General features: G+C 35.9%; 3 protein-coding genes across 3 annotated transcripts; 1 reads left to right on the top strand and 2 right to left on the bottom strand.

Annotated features, from left to right (window-relative positions):
- Positions 1-3042: 3042 nt before the first annotated feature.
- On the top strand, positions 3043-7559 carry LOC140816554 (T-complex protein 1 subunit epsilon). Its single transcript, XM_073175897.1, has 9 exons — positions 3043-3353; positions 4063-4381; positions 5390-5738; positions 5977-6109; positions 6201-6253; positions 6372-6474; positions 6686-6852; positions 6939-7052; positions 7178-7559. The coding sequence occupies exons 1-9, from the start codon at positions 3155-3157 to the stop codon at positions 7346-7348; spliced, it is 1608 nt and encodes a 535-aa protein (XP_073031998.1). The 5' UTR covers positions 3043-3154; the 3' UTR covers positions 7349-7559.
- Positions 7560-10239: 2680 nt separating this feature from the next.
- On the bottom strand, positions 10240-12062 carry LOC140817554 (probable pectate lyase 5). The gene is made up of 4 exons (XM_073177306.1): positions 11933-12062; positions 11031-11768; positions 10772-10910; positions 10240-10689 (listed from the first exon to the last, which is right to left on the bottom strand). The coding sequence occupies exons 1-4, from the start codon at positions 12031-12033 to the stop codon at positions 10468-10470; spliced, it is 1200 nt and encodes a 399-aa protein (XP_073033407.1). The 5' UTR covers positions 12034-12062; the 3' UTR covers positions 10240-10467.
- A 2871-nt stretch (positions 12063-14933) lies between these two features.
- LOC140817553 (ultraviolet-B receptor UVR8-like) lies at positions 14934-18745 on the bottom strand. The gene is made up of 7 exons (XM_073177305.1): positions 18537-18745; positions 17683-17719; positions 17290-17581; positions 16849-17198; positions 16370-16771; positions 15606-15993; positions 14934-15368 (listed from the first exon to the last, which is right to left on the bottom strand). Exons 3-7 carry the CDS (start codon positions 17509-17511, stop codon positions 15126-15128), a joined length of 1605 nt encoding a protein of 534 aa, XP_073033406.1. The 5' UTR covers positions 17512-17581; positions 17683-17719; positions 18537-18745; the 3' UTR covers positions 14934-15125.
- Between the last annotated feature and the right edge of the window lie 769 nt (positions 18746-19514).

The following is a 19514-nucleotide window of genomic DNA, read 5'->3' as shown; positions in this document are numbered from 1 at the left end:
GAACTATTAACGCCGTATAGTGCACGCTGCAGAAATTTGTATTAACAGCTACATAGCACGCCGCCAATAGTTTAACTCAACAGCATACTTCTGACAGCCGTTATTAGACTAAACCGCAGCGTAAATCCGCACGCGCCAATAGTGTCAAACTTAAGACGACTTTCAACTTTACAGCGTGCATCTGGAACCCAATTCTTGTAGTGTAAAACACACACACACATGTTCAAGAGGGATTCATGCAAGGTTTGAAGGAAATTCAGCAAGCTTCTTCCCTCGTCTCTCCACCAACGTCTTCGCATTGCAAGTTGTTTTTCGTGGTGAAATACGCAAAGGCACGCCTTAATTTTTCTTCACTCATCTTTCGCAACATATTATATGTTTTGATACACGATTGAATGAAAAACATGATACACTTATTTTATTTTTGTTTTATGACATAAACATGATAAAACTAGAGTTTTCATCTTTTAAACTCTTGTTTATCATGCACAAAGGGGCTGCTATGGTAAGGCTATGGGAATGGACGTTTTTCAACATGTTTAAGGGTCCTTACATGTTTAAGGGTTGTACATGTATGGAAAAAATATTGTACGAAAATTTGGGTTTTAAGGAACTAGGGTTTTCGAATTAGAGTTCTAGAAGGACATAGGCTGTGGGCTGCTGTTAAGGCAAGCCCAGGGCTCCTAAGGGGTTGCGTTAGGGTCCTAGATAGGTTGAGGGAAGGCTGGTGTGAAGGCTAGGGCGGAAACGTGAATATGTGGTGCATGATGGTTAATAGCGAGGTGGTTTAGGGCTGTGCTTTCATGGGCTGTAGAGCTAGTCTAGGAAGGGTCTAAGGGCTCGGTCAAGGTCCTAGGAGAGTTATCCAAGGTCTGGTTGGATCGACTAGGGTCTGAACATGATGGTTAAGAGCTAGGCTTGAAGGAACTCATGGGTTGTTAAAGCTAGGGTGTAGAGTTTTTGTGCAGAAAATTTCAGTAGTTGTTTAGGCTTTTCTATGGGTTTTAAATGGCATGATTTGGGTTGCATATGGTATGTTTAGGTGTTAATAAGTTATGGTTCAAGTTTGGTTAAGTTTTGAATCGATTCGGGTTAAAATCAGGATGTATGTTTAAGTTTTAAAAATAAATTGAAAATTAGTCGAGGAGCTTAAGTTTACATCTAAGAAATATTTACGGGTATATTTTAAGGTTTCATGTTAAGTTCAGATGGATTCGGGTCGTCGTTTTGAGGTCTAAGGATAAATGGGAAAGTTAGGGTTTCATGGGCAAAACGGTCATTTTACACCTGAAAAATTGTTATACGTCCTGACAGTGTCCTGAATTGCTGTAATGAATGTTAAAATGTTTATGAATTTTATGATGAAACTTTAATGCTAAAAGACATGTTGCATGTTTGTTTTAAAAGAAAAATGATTTGTATGCATAAATTTCTATAAGTGATAGAAATATGAAAGGTTGAAGGATGTGAATTGATTGTAACTAATATGATGATACGATGATACAATAATATGTAAGGCTAATGCTCAGTTGACGGGTGAGAGTGTCGTTGATGTCTCTGTCGTCCGATGCCGTGTTAATACGTAGATGGATCTATCGACCTACAACTAATACGAAAGTCACAATTTAGGATCTGAATTCAATAAAAAGGAAAACATATACGTATATGACGAAATGAAATATGATATGACAAAAGGAAAAATGTTTACGTTTAAGTTCACGAAAAGCTATTTTCCTAAATGTATTTTCAATGTTGCTTGTGATGTATATATATTACTTGCTATCATAGTTAAGGTTTACCGAGTCATTAGACTTATTAGGTGTGATCGATGCAGGTGAACATGATATTGATGGGGGACTTCATGGTTGAACTAGCTGGACTGGTGGTGCACGTAACCCGATGACCGTCGCTAATTTTCCGTGAAAAAATTTACATTTATGATTTAAATTTACTTTAAAGATTTTATGATTTATGATTCTTTGAGTGGTTTGATAGAATTTAAGAGTTTATGCTTTATTTTGAAAATACTAGTTTTAGGTTTTGGTTGACAGTTTTGATTTTACATTTTGAATTGAGTTCTTTTGGATTTTCAAATAATAGATTGGTTGATTTATTTTACATAATGTAAAATTACTTTAAAAATATGTTTATGTATACTTTTGGCCGAGTGCTTAAATGAATTTTTTTTATTACATTTTAAAGAAAAAACGAGTAGTGGACGTTTTATTTATAGCTAAATAATTGTCATTTTAAAAAAAATATAGAACAATTAGTTGATGGAAAAAATATTACTTTTTAACATGTTGGAGTTTTTGGGATGACAATCTGTATATAAAGTTTTGTATATGAGAAATTTGGAAATGTTTAGAAGGATTACAACAGGATACAAACAAGTCACTAACATTTAATTTAGGGGTTCTAAAGAATGAATCAAAGAAGTAGAACTATATACTCAATATCGTGTTCTAAAAAGCTCGAAGTGCGTCAAAGCATGGATTTCGAGTTTCAAGTTTTTCAAGATTAAACGAAATTAAGACGAACCTTCGTAGAAAACATTTTTAATTTTGACTATAATTTTTTTCCTCGTTGAATAATCCTCACAAAGCTTGACAAATCAATCTATTTTAGGACAAAAACTTGTGTGAGACGGTTTCACTGATCGTATTTGTGAGACAGATCTCTTATTTGAGTCACTTATGAAAAAGTATTACTTTTTATGCTAAAAATATTACTTTTTATTATGAATATGAGTAGGATTGACCCGTATCACATATACGGTCTCACATGAGACTCACACGATTTTAGACTCAAAGCAAGCCCACGTGCACTATTGATTCAACAACACTTTTAGGCACATTGAATTCCCAAACAAGCGAGACCGGGCTTCTAGCCCAATGGTCTCACCCGTCGGATTAGCTGGCCTCCCACCCTGGGTTCGATCTCCCTCCCATGCGTGAGTTGTAATAAAAAAAAAAAAAAAAATTCCCAAACAAGCAATTTGTCTCAAATTGGATAAAACTTGAACCTTGAAACCGGAGAGAACCTACACCTACTTAGGAATTACAATAGTGCCACTCACTAGGGCAGATTTCTTTCGTGAGTTCACTTGCTCCCTCCACACATTCATTTCCAAATTCAAAGATCCGGCCCGAATATGGCGTTGGCGTTCGATGAATTTGGCCGGCCGTTCATCATACTGAGGGAGCAGGATCAGAAGACCAGGTTGCGAGGCATCGATGCGCAGAAATCGAATATTGCCTCCGGTAAAGCGGTAGCTCGGATACTACGAACCTCGCTTGGACCCAAAGGCATGGATAAGATGCTCCAGGGTCCCGATGGTGACGTCACAATCAGTAAGTGTGCTGTTCTCGTGTTGATATTTGGCGATATCGTGTCCATGTTTTTGTAGTAGATTTCCTTCTGGTTACTGGCAAAGTTTGAGTTGATAGTTCCGTACTGTTTTTTTTCTGTACTTCCTCTTTTTCTGATTATTGGAGCTCAGTGATGAACTGTTATGTCATTTGAGTGTTTTTAACGCGAAAAAAATTTGATCTGGGAATTGGTTTAGGCGTCATATGTGCGACTGTGAATATATGTGCAACGTTATTAGTCTAATTTATAGATATTTGTTAAATTAGAGTGTGGTATTTTATAATTACGGTTAAGGGGAGTTTTTCGATTGTACTGTGCATTTGAGGGCCCTTGGAGTACTCTATATTTTCCATGTGCTAGGAAAATTGATTAAAGTACTAATCTTATTTTATACCACAACAGCAATCTCAGTTTTTGATAGTGCACTTCGATTGGTGTTTTTGCCGTGTTATAACTAGAAATATGCTACATCTAAATGTTTTACTCGATACTTTGGAATTACTGAATGGGTGTCTCCTTCCATATTAAATGGAGATGTAGAAAGGGAACAGGAATTCCAGTCACTCTTATTACTATCAGGAAAAATCTAAAATTGAAATTCTTCCATGATTTAGTTTTTGAACATGTGATGTAAACTGAGAATTTTTGGATAAAAAGTGCTCAATTTTTTTACTGTATGATTTGATGTAGCAAATGACGGTGCGACAATCTTGGAGCAGATGGATGTTGATAGCCAAATTGCTAAGCTGATGGTTGAATTGTCACGAAGTCAAGACTACGAGATTGGTGACGGAACAACTGGAGTTGTGGTCATGGCTGGTGCCCTTCTAGAACAAGCTGAGAAACTATTGGAGCGTGGAATACATCCTATACGAATTGCAGAAGGATATGAAATGGCTTCAAGGATTGCTTTTGAACATTTGGAGCATATTGCCCATAAATTTGAATTCAGTGCGACACATGTAGAACCTCTTGTTCAAACTTGTATGACAACTTTATCCTCCAAGATGTAAGTGCCATTTGTTATACCAAATCTTGGAATTCGGATCATACTTCTTTATGAGTATGTCTTATAGTGTTCTTGGTGTTTCGATGCATCATTATCTTCCAATCTCACGTTATCCCTGCTTTTCAGTTGTTTATTTGCCCATATATTCCAAACTTTTTGATACAGCTCTGTATGACAGTAAGTCTTACATATCATACTTGACGTTAGTATCAATCATGAAGCAAAGATTGTTTTGAGTTCCTAGATGTATTTTATGTCTGTTCACGTTCATTCTAGTAATTAACTACTGGTATCTATGAGCCATGGTGTATCTTACAATCTACTCAAGTGTTTCACTTTGATCCCTATTGTCGTCTTTCACATTTTTCTGAATTTTCTTTGATTTTTGTATACTTCAAGTTCTTTTGAAATCTCACGCCTGCGATAACATTGTCAAGAGAAAGTCAATTTTAGTATCAACAATTTTTCGCCATTGCAACATTTTAGATGATTAAATTTATAATTTTTGTGTATATTGTTTTTGTTTCTTTTATTGTGTGCTTTTACTTCACATTTTATGGGATTTTGGGAAGCGGGTGGTGGGGCTGGTGTAGACTATTTGAAATTTAACCCTTGATTTATTATTATTTTTTAGTGTAGCTATGATTCAAGTATCTAGTGCTTCTGCATTATTTATGTTGTATCATGTAGAACCTCTTGTTCAAACTTGTATGACAACTTTATCCTCCAAGATGTAAGTGCCATTTGTTATACCAAATCTTGGAATTCGGATCATACTTCTTTATGAGTATGTCTTATAGTGTTCTTGGTGTTTCGATGCATCATTATCTTCCAATCTCACGTTATCCCTGCTTTTCAGTTGTTTGTTTGCCCATATATTCCAAACTTTTTGATACAGCTCTTTGAATTTAACCCTTGATTTATTATTATTTTTTAGTGTAGCTATGATTCAAGTATCTAGTGCTTCTGCATTATTTATGTTGTATCATTTCCAACTTTGCTTTGCAGTGTGAATAGGTGCAAGCGTAGCTTGGCAGAGATTGCTGTTAAAGCAGTTCTCGCTGTTGCTGATTTAGAGAGGAAGGATGTCAATCTAGACTTGATTAATAGTGGAGGGAAAGTCGGTGGAAAGTTGGAGGACACTGAATTAATTTATGGGATCATTGTGGACAAAGATATGAGTCACCCTCAGATGCCAAAACAAATTGAAGATGCAAAAATTGCCATTTTGACTTGCCCCTTTGAGCCTCCTAAGCCAAAGACTAAGCATAAGGTTGATATTGACAGTGTGGAAAAATTCCAAACATTACGTCATCAAGAGCAAAAGTATTTTGATGATATGGTTAAAAAATGCAAGGTAACCTGACTATGTTCAGTTAATTTGGGATTGTTTGATGAATATGTCATTGGAAGTAGCTAATGTGTGGGATTTCTCTATGTTTGTATATAAAGAGAATGTTGTCCTGCATATTGTACAAGGACTGGAGACACACTACCTGATTATCCCCTCCCTCCCTCCTTTCCTTTTTATTTTGTTGGACTGAGTAAGTGAAAATAAAGCATGACGTACCTTGATGGAACTCACTTGATTGCAGGATGTTGGAGCTACCTTGGTCATTTGCCAATGGGGTTTCGATGATGAGGCAAACCACTTATTAATGAACAGAAATTTACCTGCTGTCAGATGGGTTGGTGGTGTAGAGTTAGAATTAATTGCCATAGCCACAGGTTTGTTTCAGTTTTGCTGTTCTTCTAGTTCGAAGTTGATTTTTGTCATATTGTGATTTATAATTGCCAACGTTTCTTAACTTTGGCGCAGGTGGGAGAATTGTGCCAAGGTTTCAGGAATTGACACCAGAGAAACTAGGCACAGTAATTGCTTCTACCTGTCTCTTTATTCTTGATTTTGACAACACCTGTAAGGTCCTCAGTTTGAAAGCTATTGCATCTCATTTCTCTATACTTATCTTCCAATTGATTATCATGGCAGGCTGGTTTGGTCCGAGAAAAAGCGTTTGGCACCACCAAAGATCGGATGATCTACATTGAGCACTGCGCAAATTCTAGGGCTGTAACCATATTTATCCGTGGTGGTGGGTTGTTTATTCCTCTTTTGTGGGTTCTTTCTTTTTTGCTATCTGCTCTATATATTTTATGTCAATACTGTTGTGTGAGTTATTGTTTTTCTATTATGTCAATACTATTGTGTAAGTTATTGTTTTTCACCTTTATTTAGTTTAGCTACTTTTAGTAAGTTTTAGTTCAGAAATCGAGATGATATATTTTTTCTTTATGCTGTATTAGGTAATAAGATGATGATAGAGGAAACAAAACGCAGTCTTCATGATGCATTGTGCGTTGCACGGAATCTGATTCGTAACAATTCCATTGTGTATGGTGGTGGATCTGCTGAGATTTCTTGTTCAATTGCCGTGGAAACTGCTGCTGACAAATACCCCGGAGTTGAGCAGGTGAGTTGTAGAAGTTAGCATTAAGTCTTTTCGTTTCACGTTACTTGCATCTTCTAAGCTGAAATTTTTCACGTTGGGTTCTCCAGTATGCCATAAGAGCATTTGCAGATGCATTAGATGCTATCCCCATGGCACTGGCAGAAAACAGTGGTCTACAGCCTATAGAAACATTATCGGCTGTCAAATCTCAGCAAATCAAGGTAATGTTGACCATCGCCTATTGGGGTTTTTCCTTCTCTTTGTAAGTGGTGACTGAGCACCCCCGTACCCAAATTAGCCAATGAGTCATTTACGTGCAAAGTAATTTATGAAATACTTCCCGCAGGAGAACAACGATTACTGTGGCATCGATTGCAATGATGTTGGCACAAACAATATGCTAGAACAAAATGTATTTGAGACTCTCATCGGAAAACAACAGCAGATTCTCCTAGCCACTCAAGTTGTCAAGATGATCCTAAAAATTGATGATGTCATCTCGCCGTCTGATTATTGATTTTATTTGTCAAGGTACTTGATGCAACAATTTTGCTGTCTGTATGGTTGGTCATCACTGGTATATCAGTGTTTGCTGAATGGTTAGTATTTAGCATTAGATTCATTATTCAGTCGCTCTTGTGTTGAATTTTACTGAAGTTAGATGGATCGTTTTGTGCGGTTTGAAGAATCTGCCTCAAGATTGTTATGAAATTCTCAAGTTTCTTTTCCCCAAATGTGCTACATATGATGCATGTCATAGCACATTATTTTGGGCGACAACCTTCATATGTGCTTCGTGTTTTTTGGGACAACTTTATATACAAGGTATCGGTGGTACCAATACACTACATGCTCGGAGGCTGTCGTTTTCTGTCTACCGTGTTTGCGTAGGAAGATATTCTCGATTTTTTCTTATCAAATATTATCCACTTTTTAGTAAAATTATATCTCATTTAAAATCTGAAAATCTGCACTTTACATCATTTTAAAAACACTAAAAATCTGTTAAATAAACTTTTCAGTTTAAAATTTACCAAAATAAGATGAATTGCCACCTTAGGTCACTGGTTCCTTGCTAGAGAACTGGTGAATATTAAAATTTCCGCGATTGCATTGCAAGGCTGAAAGGGATTAGCAAATTTTATAGCTTACGAAATATAAAGCCGTAAACTGATTCATACATTCAAACTCGTGTCGCAAAAAGGTGAAGAAAACGAAATTTAAAGCTCGACAACGTTAAGGTAGCACTTGGATTCAATCGATTTATATCATTTAAAATAATAATATAATATAGAAAAGATATATTTTAAATTCAAAAAATATTAAATGTGTATATAAATAATAATTTTTTGAACAAAGTTTAAAAAATCAAATAAACTTTAATACTACTAAAATAATATTTTTAGCAAAGTTAAAAATTCAAATAATCATAATTTTCTGGCTGCAGGTTTGATTCTAAAAACGTTGCTTGAATTATTGGATTTGATTTAAAGAATGATTTGTGGATGAATTTTAAATGATAATTATCTTTTAGTTTCATCATAATTACCGTTAAAACTGTAAATATATTTGAAATCCACTTTAATTTTGTTCTTCAAGCAAATCAAGAAATTTAAAATTATCGGCTTTGAAATCCATCATATCAAATCCATCAAGCAATGGTTGGGGTGGCTCCAACCCAGTCTACATTTTTTGGCCCTAGTGAGGAAAATTGATTGAGTTTTCTTTCTTTCTTTTTTTTTTTTTTAAATTTTAGCCATTGCATTTTCAATTTTTAGCCTATTTTCAGAAGTTTTGTTTCACGGACGTCCCCCAAAATGGAAACAAGAGGATGAGAGCTGTTAATCTCTTACTGGTTGGAAATTTCAAGTGAAACCTGTTGTTCCCTCCACAACCTTCGTTGGCTCATAGGTCAGGTTTGTTCCCATCTCAATACTTTTCCAAAATATGTTTCTCCCAAAGCTCAAGATTAAAATATTTTCTGGCTACGTACCTGAATCTATTGATCCAAGTAAACCTAAACAAATACGAGATCAAGGAATAATAAAAAATATATTCATCTTTTCCTGAAATGGGACAATGCATTATGGATTCGTGTCTAAAAGGTCATTGGGAGGGGGATATTCCATTCATACGAAGCTTGGATTGCTCTTGACCCTACTGTTAAATGGAGACAACTTATATGCTATAACGGATCACTTTATTCATCTCATATACTACGGTCTGTGCACGCTGACACATCAATCACATGTTGCATGTATTATTACTTTACTTACAGTAAATGTCAATGGAGGCTCGAATTCTTGAATCTTGATATCCTATTATTGGCTAAGTGGGCAAACCCTGTGCCCGTGCCACCTGCATGTTGTCATAAATAAAGGGTTGGTGGTTTACATTTATGGCTCCTTGGATCCCTTCCAACTCGTTGAAACATCCTTCCGATAACTCATACATTGATCAGATATTTGTCTCGTGTCTTCTGATAAAACGCATGCCGGTAATCAGGTCATCATTACATTAGAAAATTTGGTATCAACTAGTATTATTTCTCCCCCGGGGCCGGAACATAAGAATCCTGAGTCCACCCTGATTACATGTTAAGAGAGAATTACATGGCACTGTGTTAGATTAAGGGATAGTTGAGGAGTAAAGACAATATGGCTTTTAACTTTTTCTAGTTCTGAGAACCAGATCTGACGTACATTGAAGTTTCATGCAAATTTTGTCAAATGTGCAGTTACTGATGGATGGCATTCAATCCACAAATTTTAACATGGTCCTTCTGAAGTTGTGGTGTGGCCCAAGTGCTTTTTAGCTTTTGCCTTTTGTTCAGTTGATTATTGACCGCTCATTCTCCATGTGAGGGAGACTCCCTAGTGTGTCAAAAACTGTTCCTTTGCCTAATAATTTCTTGAATAATAACTTTATGCGAGATTGGAACCATATAGTTCAAAGCAGTAAGGAGAAAGATGTGATGTTTCAGTGATTTGTAACTTTTAGTTTAGTTCTTTACGTATTAAATTTTTGGTTCTGCCATTGTCTCAGAGTTTTTAACATGGAAAGTATATGAGTCAGATGCATGATTAACGGACCAATGAAACCTTTTAAATACGATTGCAGGTAACATTTTCTGGATCTTGTACTGTTGGTTTTGCGATTGTAGTTGGATCGGTTCTCACGACGTTACTATATCGTTTTGATTTGGCAAATACTGATAGACATGGTGTAGCCAAGACTAAACCTCGATATGTTCCAAGATTTTTCTGCGTGACAAAAACCAAGATATGGTTTGAGTTATCCACAGATGATTTGAGAGTTGTTACGTCGACATTGCAAAATATTAAATTGGAATCCGAACACAAAGAACATGATTTCTCTTAATGAAATATTTCATTGATAAAGCCCCATGCATGATCAACTCGCCAGTCCTTGGTGACACTTTGGGCTCACATTTACACAAGATATTATATAATTTCGTAAATGTTTTGTCATTTTGAAGGGGACAGGCTGAGGTTTTCACAATCGGTAGTTAAGTAAGCGAAACTGATACATCTCCGAAATTCAATTAATAGTCCAAATTCTGAAACCCCATTTGTTTTAAGGGGCGCTTTCTTCCGGACACAGGACTGAAGGCGGCTAGCACCATTTGCCTTTCTTGCAGCTGAGTGCCCCGGCTCCGTCGGTTATCGAGCTCACCAGGGACGACGGTCTGGCACTCAAACTAGACGCCTTGGCGTAATTAGACGAGGCACCAGCACCAGATTGAATGAAGAATGCACCATTTAGCATAAGGTCTCCTTCTGATCTCCAATTCCAGTGCTTCCATTTGCTTTCGGGTGCATCCTCGTGCTTGGTCACCTGAAAATGCAAATTTTAGGCCGTTTTTAAGCAGTGCCGACTCAGGAATTTTAGGTGAAGGGCGACTTTTTCAAATTGTTACCTCTTTATTTTCCACACTGTCTGGTGCAAGAAATCTGTTGCCTTGGCTGTTTATTGTAGGATCTGCACTGCCACCAATTGCATACATTTCCCAATGTGTATAGTCATTATTCACCACATGAAAATACCCATGCCTGCATCTGCAAAACATGACAACACAATCCTAAACTTTAGGCCCGAACCAAAATTTTCGACAGTCTATGATTGTTTAAGAAATACATGTCTCACAACTATAAACACAAAATCGCCCTGTTATATACCTTGGCATCCTCTGCACGAGCCCTTCTCCGAAATGGTTGAAGGCAATGGTTACTTGCATGTTCTTATCTTGTGTATAACTATCACTATGCCCCAAAAGCATGACCTTATCATGGTGAGTCAAGTAATTATTCGACAACGTGACAGCCGTGGAGCCGTGGATGGCATCGATCAGGCCATCTCGACAATTAGACAACGAGCAATGGTCGACCCAAACATGGCTCCCCCCGAATATCGACACACCATCTCCATCGGACACGGTCCTATATCCATAATGCTCCGGTGAATCCCTCACATACGCATTCCCCCCTCGCTTGCAATCATGTATATTCAATCCATGTATGATGATGTTTGTTACAAATTGTATGGTAATGCATGGTCCTCCAGCTATGTGCACACTAGCGCCCCTTCCATCAATGGTTTTGAATGAGTTTAACATGAGCTCTTGCTTGAGTTTGATCACCATGTCACGGGCGAAAATGATCCACAATGGCTCGTTTTGGATGACACCATAGCGTAAAGTTCCTGGTTTTGGATTCACTGCATTATCCCCCGAGTCCGTGACTACGTAAATCTTGCCATCTCTGCCACCAATGGAGTGTTTTCCGAACCCGATGGCGCAGTCCGCGAGACGCTGGCGGTTCTTTTCCCAGTCGGGATCACAACGCCAGCAGTCGTCCATCGGGTTACCCGTGCTGCATGAGAGAAATCCCAAGTTCCTTCTTGATATATTGATTTTCCTGCAAAATGCACACACTTTGTTACAATAAATTCATGTCATTATCCCAGAAAATTTGAAAAAAAAAAAAACAAAACAAACAAACATAAGCAAGCCAAAGTTAAAATATCTTAAATCATAATGTTCAACTAAATTTGAGAATTCAAGAATGTGTTTGGGCCATACTCATTGACTTCTTGGACACCTATTTCAGGATCTTGAACTGGTGAAGATAATATGGAAGCTGCATTCAATAATAATATAATAAAGAAAAGTGGGATTTTCATGTTTGGTGAAAAATGGGGTGAAATTTGGAAAATAAGAAGCCTATGTGTAGGTAGGATTTATATACAGGGAGTGAATATAGATTGGAAGAATTTAATGAAGGCCCTACTTTCTCTGTATGATTTGAAATTGTCCATCTTTCCATGTGGATATGATTCAGTACATACAAATATAATAAATCGAGTTATCAATTAAATTTTCAAATAATTCAACCTCTAGTTTAGATGTTTTTTACGACGGATCAATTATTGTTCTCTAACAATCTTCCCATAGACAATTGCATCTAACTTTACAGAATCGAACACATAATTTTAACTCAAATACCAAAATCATTAACTATGACGTGCCTATTTAAAATAACGTTTGATAAATATATTTATTTTAAAGTTCAAATATTTCAAGAATGATATTTTCTATTTTATCAATAAATTAGTATTTTTTTTATTAAATTAAATTCATCTTGTCATTTCACTGCTCAAAAAGTCGCACAGAAATCAATTTTGTGCTTGTGCATTTAGAGAACATTTTGAAAATTTCAACTTATTCATTTAAGACATCCATGTGCCGACATTTTTTTAGGTAACATTTTAGGGTAGGTCTCGAGACGATTTCACGAATCTTTATCTGTGAGATAAGTCAACTCTATCGATATTAACAATAAAAATTAATACACTTAGCATAAAAATTAATATTTTTTAATGAATAACTCAAATAAAAGATCTGTCTCACAAAATACGATCCGTGAGATCGTCTTAAATAAGTTTTTGCCAAACATCTTAAGTAAATGTGTCACGGGAAATTCATTTGATTCACTCTAGCTGGAGTGGGATTAAATCAAATCCTATATTATAATAAAGTATTCCGATTAAATATTAGGTTGCGTTTGAATATTAGACTAACAATAAATAGTTTTGATTCGAATAAGATTTAAACCATGAATTGTAAACTACTACAATCTCGAGTGGACTTAAAATCTGTAATGATTATCACTATCATGGTATGTATTAATGGGGTCATTTTGAAATTGTTGGTAATAAAAATAATCTAAATAGTTCACATGGATATGAAATGATCTGTAATAATAGGAGAGCCAAGAGCGTAAACAAATCGAGTCAAATCGAATATAAAAAAAATGTTAAAAAAATTACTCGAATTAAAGCTGAAATTCGAGTTTGTTTGAAGTATTCGAATTATTGTTCTAAAATAAATAGTAAAAAAGCCAAAATCCCCAAATGACTTGCGAACTACGTAATTTTGATTCGAGTTCAGTTTGAATTCCATACTTTAACATAGGAATAAAATATTTTTTGAGTTTTAATCTTTGCCTCCTAATAAGGAATTGTAGGTCCGCCACTTATACAAGGAGCAAGGGGAGGAAAATAAATCCCACATGGTTTTGGGTATGGCTACTGATGAACCTGTCCACTTCACACACACACACACACACACACACATATATATATATATATATATATATATATATATATATATATATATATATATATATATATATATATTGTATATCAAACACACACACACACACACACACACACATATATATATATATATATATATTGATGACGTGGAATTTTTAATTGGGCCGGGGAGCAATGTGGCCAGTTCTCTATTCTCGAGGCCCACCAAAGGTTGTCTCATTATTTCTAAAAGAATACCAATTGCAAGGTAAACAAATTCGCGAGTGTGATGTAGCGAAAAGAACTTCAGTCCCCCTTCAAGAAAAAAAGGTACAAAATTGGACAGAAAATAGGCATTCTGATTTGGGCTTTTGGCACGTGACTTGTACGTGACTCTTTATATAACTTATAGTCAAGGTTCTAAAAAGCGTGAAACGTCTCGAAGCGCGAATGACGAGCTCCGAGTTTTTCAAATGTAAGCGAGATTAGCACATGCTTAAGCATGAAAAAACGTTTTTTATTGTAATAATCTCAAACTAATAAATAGATAAAATATTACATAAATACGATAAATTTAAGTCTGATGCATTAATTCTCATATTTATTAAAATATAAAAATCTCAATATTACAATCTTTATTTGTTTTTGTAACTAGACCATATTGAAAAATATTAAATATTTGTCAAAACATTTTCAGATATACTTAATCATAACTAAAATTAAAAAATAAATATCTAAATTATAAATTTAATTTATTATTTTAAAATAAAAAGACATAGATTCAAAATAAAAAATTTAAAAATAAATAAATACGATTAATGGTGTTTAATCATACTTAATTAAACGTCTTAATTACGTTTAATTCAGTCAAAATACCGTTTAACCGTTTTTTTCCGCTTTTTTCCGAAACGAGACGTTTTTTCGAGCTTCAAGCTTAAGGACGCTTAAACTCGAACTTTTTAGAACACTACTTCTAGTCCATAAATTGACGGGAGGACCAATTCAGTCAAATTTTCTTTATGACTAGGAATTAAAAAGATACCATGCTAAGTTCTCAGAATTAGTAATTTGTTCAACAATTTTTTTCGCGTGTAGTATTTGCAGTTTTTTCAGAATCGGACTGATCAGCGACCGGGAACAGTCACGGTTCCAGTCCGGATATCGTTCACAAATCGTTCTACCGGTGTTGAACCGGTTCACAAAATCGCATCATATATCTTTACACAATCAAGTTCTTGTTTCAATAATATTCAAAGAAATATATATTTTGTCTAAGATGGACTTCACTACGACTCTTTGTTTATCAATATAAACCCAAGATTTGTAGAGATCAGAGCCAAGAACCGATGAAGGGGGGAAATGAATTTGCCTGTTCAAATGTTTCGCATAACTTAAATTTTCATCAATATAAAAAAATAAATAAATCATAAAACAACCTTGACAGATATTTTTTTTAAAAAAATTATTCACTGGCTGAGGCAAAGAGCTAAAGAATTTCCAACATGTCAATAATTCTGCAGCTCCTAAGTCCTTCCTATCTTCTTCACAATCATTTGTTTCTATTAGCATAAAATAGACATAGAAATATAGACAGAAAGTGCAGCAATGTGTGATGGTATCCACATGAATAACAATGATAAATAAAACACAGATGTTCAATAAGCACCAGGGACGAGTCCTTAAGTGAGATCGATATCGACCATCTCTGGGTTCGACCTCTCGGTTTGGTTTGCAACAAGCTCGACACCCAGTTGTCCTTTGTCACCCGAGCCAAAGGCATATAGTTTGTCAGATTCCGTGAGTGCAAACGTATGAGCATTCCAGTATATGGTATTTGTGAGGCTTATCTGTACAACCTTATCGTTCACACGTTTTAGCGAGGAGACGAGTTCCGGGCTCAAGATGTTTGAATGCTGATTTCCCTGCGTTCAGAACAAAATCTTCACTCGTTAGCATAGTATATATTGAGGTTTCCTCGCAACTGGATTTGGCTAAACATAAATCTCATTGTAATAGAGTTTGTGGGAAGTCTAATTAAAAATGAACTGTAAAATATTACATTCATAATATATATACATATATGTATAGAGAGAGTGTCTTAGCCTATCGTTATCCTGCAGTTTGATCACAACAAATCAATTGGAAGTATAGAAAAGAACCTGCTCATCAGGAGCCACAGTATTATGTCCGAGACTGGACGATTCTCCACATCCAAAGGAATAAACGTCGCCACTATCTGAGACAACAAAGGTCGTATAATCACCAGTGGCGACATGAACTGCTTTGACATTATTTAGTGCTTCGACTACTTTAGGAACCGATTCACAATCTTCATTCCCATGGCCCAAGCAACCATATCGTCCCCAACCCCACGTGCAAACTCTTCCATCCTTTCCGACCACTGCAGCATGCCAGGCACCGGCTGCAACTACTGTAGGCTGAAGATTCAAATTTTGGAACTGTTCAATTAATCTCGGCTGTTTCTCATCAGTTCTAGAGCCGTGTCCGAGTTTCCCACCCAATCCACAACCCACGGAGTACACTGACCTGATATGTCAACCAAGAAGTGTAAGCCATATCAGAGAAGTCAATTACAATAGAAACCAAAGAGAAATGAGTAAATTATTAAGAAAAAAATTGTGATATTTATGTGATCCTCGATTCTCGCCTGCAATAGACTAATAATTTTTAAAATCACGTGCCGAGAGTTTCAAATAGCAATGACGAAACCTATCCAGGATTATCTATATTCTTTCCTTGAAACAATTAGACGTACAATATTAACCGGGGCAGATCCAGCCAGGGCAAGGGGAGGCCGGTTGCTTCAAAAAATAAAAAGTTTGAAAGCTTACAAGTAATTTTTCTATAAATTTATATTTCACTCCACCCCCAAAATTTTATAACAACAAAATGAGGGACTAACATGCCAGAGGGTTGACAAGCCAAAGCAAGAAGGTAGCAGTATCCGGCTGCAATTTGAACCACCGGTATATTTTCAAGCGTCCCCAACAACGGACGTGGTTCCACATCACTCGGCTCTGTTAGATGGCATAGTTTGTTTTCAATTCCCCAAGAAAATGTGTAGACCCTGCCTTCTCTAGATAACACGGCAGTAAAGAAATTTCCAATAGCAGCTTGCACGACAAATATGTCTTTCAGAGATTCGACCAGTTTGGGAGTAGTTACTAAATTATTTCCTTGAGCCCCATATTCTGCTTCCCCAAATGAATCTTTTCCGGAGGCATAGACCCGTCCCATGTCACTAATTAGCATTGTACGACCAGCCCCTGCTGCTGCATGAATTATACGAATGCCTTGCAAGGATCTGCATCACAAAAGGAACACTTACATTATTATATTCTATGTTACAGATGTCAACTTCAATAACGGTAAATTAGGAACCTAATTAGGTGAGGTTTTGCATCCTCATTTGTGGTTCCTTGTCCTAGTTGTCCTGAGATATTTGAACCAAATGAATAGACGGCTCCTTTAGAAGTCACGACAATGCTGTGACCAGGACCAGCTATTGCTTGTGACTTCTCCCTCCTATAACATGATTCTCCAGCCAGCAAGTATCTCAAGACTAGTTTCCACGATCCGCCAAATCTTTGTTTCAAATCTTGACGCTGTCCTAATGTCATAGGTTTAAAAATAGCTCTCTTCTGGCACATGTCAAGAGCTGCAAGCTCTGATAAGGAGAGCTCATGGTCGGGGGAAAAGTGTGCTGGCTGCCTAAAGAAGGAACATGTTACCTGCAAAAATCAGCACGATAATCAGAAGCATCATCAATTCGAACGCCAAACGCGAGTGACTTATACGAATATCTAGTCAAAACACACTTGCCTCAAGTTTCGCAAGATCTTGGGGATCTAAATTACAGCCGGTAAGGACATGAAGAACAATGGAAGGGTTGGCAGACAATGGAAAATCCCCAGGGCTCGCATTTCCGTAACAATGGCGTTGTTGCCTCTGATATGTTACATGAGGTGGAGAAAGTGAAGCAATTGTTTGCTCTGCAATGTTGTGGTATTGAACACTCGAGGTTCCACCGGTAGAGGCGTCCATGGGCACCACTTACTCCTGCAGTGCCCTACTAGGGGAAATGAAAATAGAATTCACCGAAAACGAAATGCACCTGCATAGATTTTCATATATCCATCACCGTTATGTCACATTATTAGAATTCAAGCTCAATTCACCTAAAACCAACATTTATTCTGATGGAGTGAAACATACTTGAGTTATGAGTTGATCAGAGAATTCACATCAAAACCTGCGAGTAAAACAACAAAAATCATTAAAAAAACATACCTGGATTGAACAATACGAAACTACATTGTGCAAACAAGTCCAGATCATTGCAAGTAAATTCACACATCAACATTGTTACTCAGTGTTCTTCAGCAGTACAAAATGTTGTTAATTAAAGAACTAACGTAGGTTCACCAAGCAAGCAAAAATGTCGTGGACCAATCAAAATGACATAATCTTAAAGTCGCAAGCCCATCCATAGAATCGAAGAAATCATATCTTACAATCAAAGCAAAGAGTATCTTGCAATCAAACACTCAGCAATTGCATCTTCACAAGAAAGGCTACTTGCAGATTATACGTCAGCTGTAAATAAAGAATACTGTGCCTTGAAGCACACCAAAAGTTCCATATAGCATATTCCACAAAAAAAAGGAATGATCAAAACCGAAAAAGGTAAAAATCATAAACATTCATCATCAGGAAAAGCCCAAAGGTTCGCAATACCGGAATTCAGATAGTGAATTGAAAACATAAACAATGATCGGATAACAATTCGACAAGAGTGATCACCACAATCAACCATGTCCACACATAAAAAAGTCCGAATCTTTAACAATCCACATGTCAAAGGATCTTCAGATGATCAATAAAAACAAGTCCGATTCTTCATTCAACACTAAAGATCAAGTGACAATTTACAGAACTGCAATCAACAGAGCATATTGCTGTACATCCGATACATAAACAGGTCAAGAAACAAAACTCAGAAACGTAGTTCACATGCAAAAGGGCCAATGATCCCTCAAAACCCATGTGACATCAGTTGAAAAAATCACCAATAAACAGTGGCAATTCCATCAAAAGGAAGAATCTTGAACTGGGTATCCATCCGATAAACCGATTTTTGCGGTGATATCTTCAGACGATGATATGATTAACAGGTTAAAAAAATTGTTATCTTGATGGGATGTTTTCTTTGAACTCTGAAGAAATCTCTGTTTGAGAGAGAGAAATAAAAGAGTTTCGCTGAGAAAAGATAGTTCGCGAGTGAAAATATGATGTTATATAAGCCTTTATTTTCTCTTCTCGGGTGGAATGTAATTTACAAGGAACAGGAAAAAATTGAGGTGTCAGCTTATTTTGCTTGTGGCTTGTGTGTCTTCTCGGATACACGTGTTTCTGTGTGAAAATTGGTCATTTTTTCTTTGAGGTAACATTTTGAGAGTCGGTCTCACGTGTCAGATAAATTGATCTGATTCATCATTGTAAAAGATAATAATATTTTTAATATAAAAAATAATATTTTCGGATTAGTTGGATTGTATAGGAGATCTATCTCATAAAATTGACTCGCAAAAATATCTCACAAAAACTTCATAAATTCAACATATTACATACAAGCAATGTTATTGAGACGAGTCTACTTTGTTCGGTTGCAATTTACTTAATATGCATTTAAAAGTAACTATTGTGATTTCATATAATAAAAAAAATATTAATGAGGGGCGATTTTTTCTAGGAAAAACATACCACTTAATTTTAAAGAGGGTTGGTTTTTTTTTAAAAAAAAAATTGTGATTTTACATCGAATTTAATAATTATTTGGCAAATCTTACGTTGAATATTTTCTAAACTTTTAGAACAAGATCGTATGGAAAAGGAAAATCTCAAATGATAAAATTTCAAAAATTGTGAAATTAGATTAGACAATAATTTAGGATATAAGGATAAGTACTATATTAATTTTAATTTTTTTAAATTATTTTTTTAAAAAAAAGATGTCATGATCTTATTTTTGAAAAGATTTTTTTTAG

The sequence above is a fragment of the Primulina eburnea genome, chromosome 16 (assembly GCF_022965805.1).
Source record: "Primulina eburnea isolate SZY01 chromosome 16, ASM2296580v1, whole genome shotgun sequence".
NCBI classification, from domain to species: domain Eukaryota; kingdom Viridiplantae; phylum Streptophyta; class Magnoliopsida; order Lamiales; family Gesneriaceae; genus Primulina; species Primulina eburnea.
The sequence above is the reverse complement of the archived record's forward strand: the minus strand, read 5'-3'. Positions and strand labels throughout refer to the sequence as shown.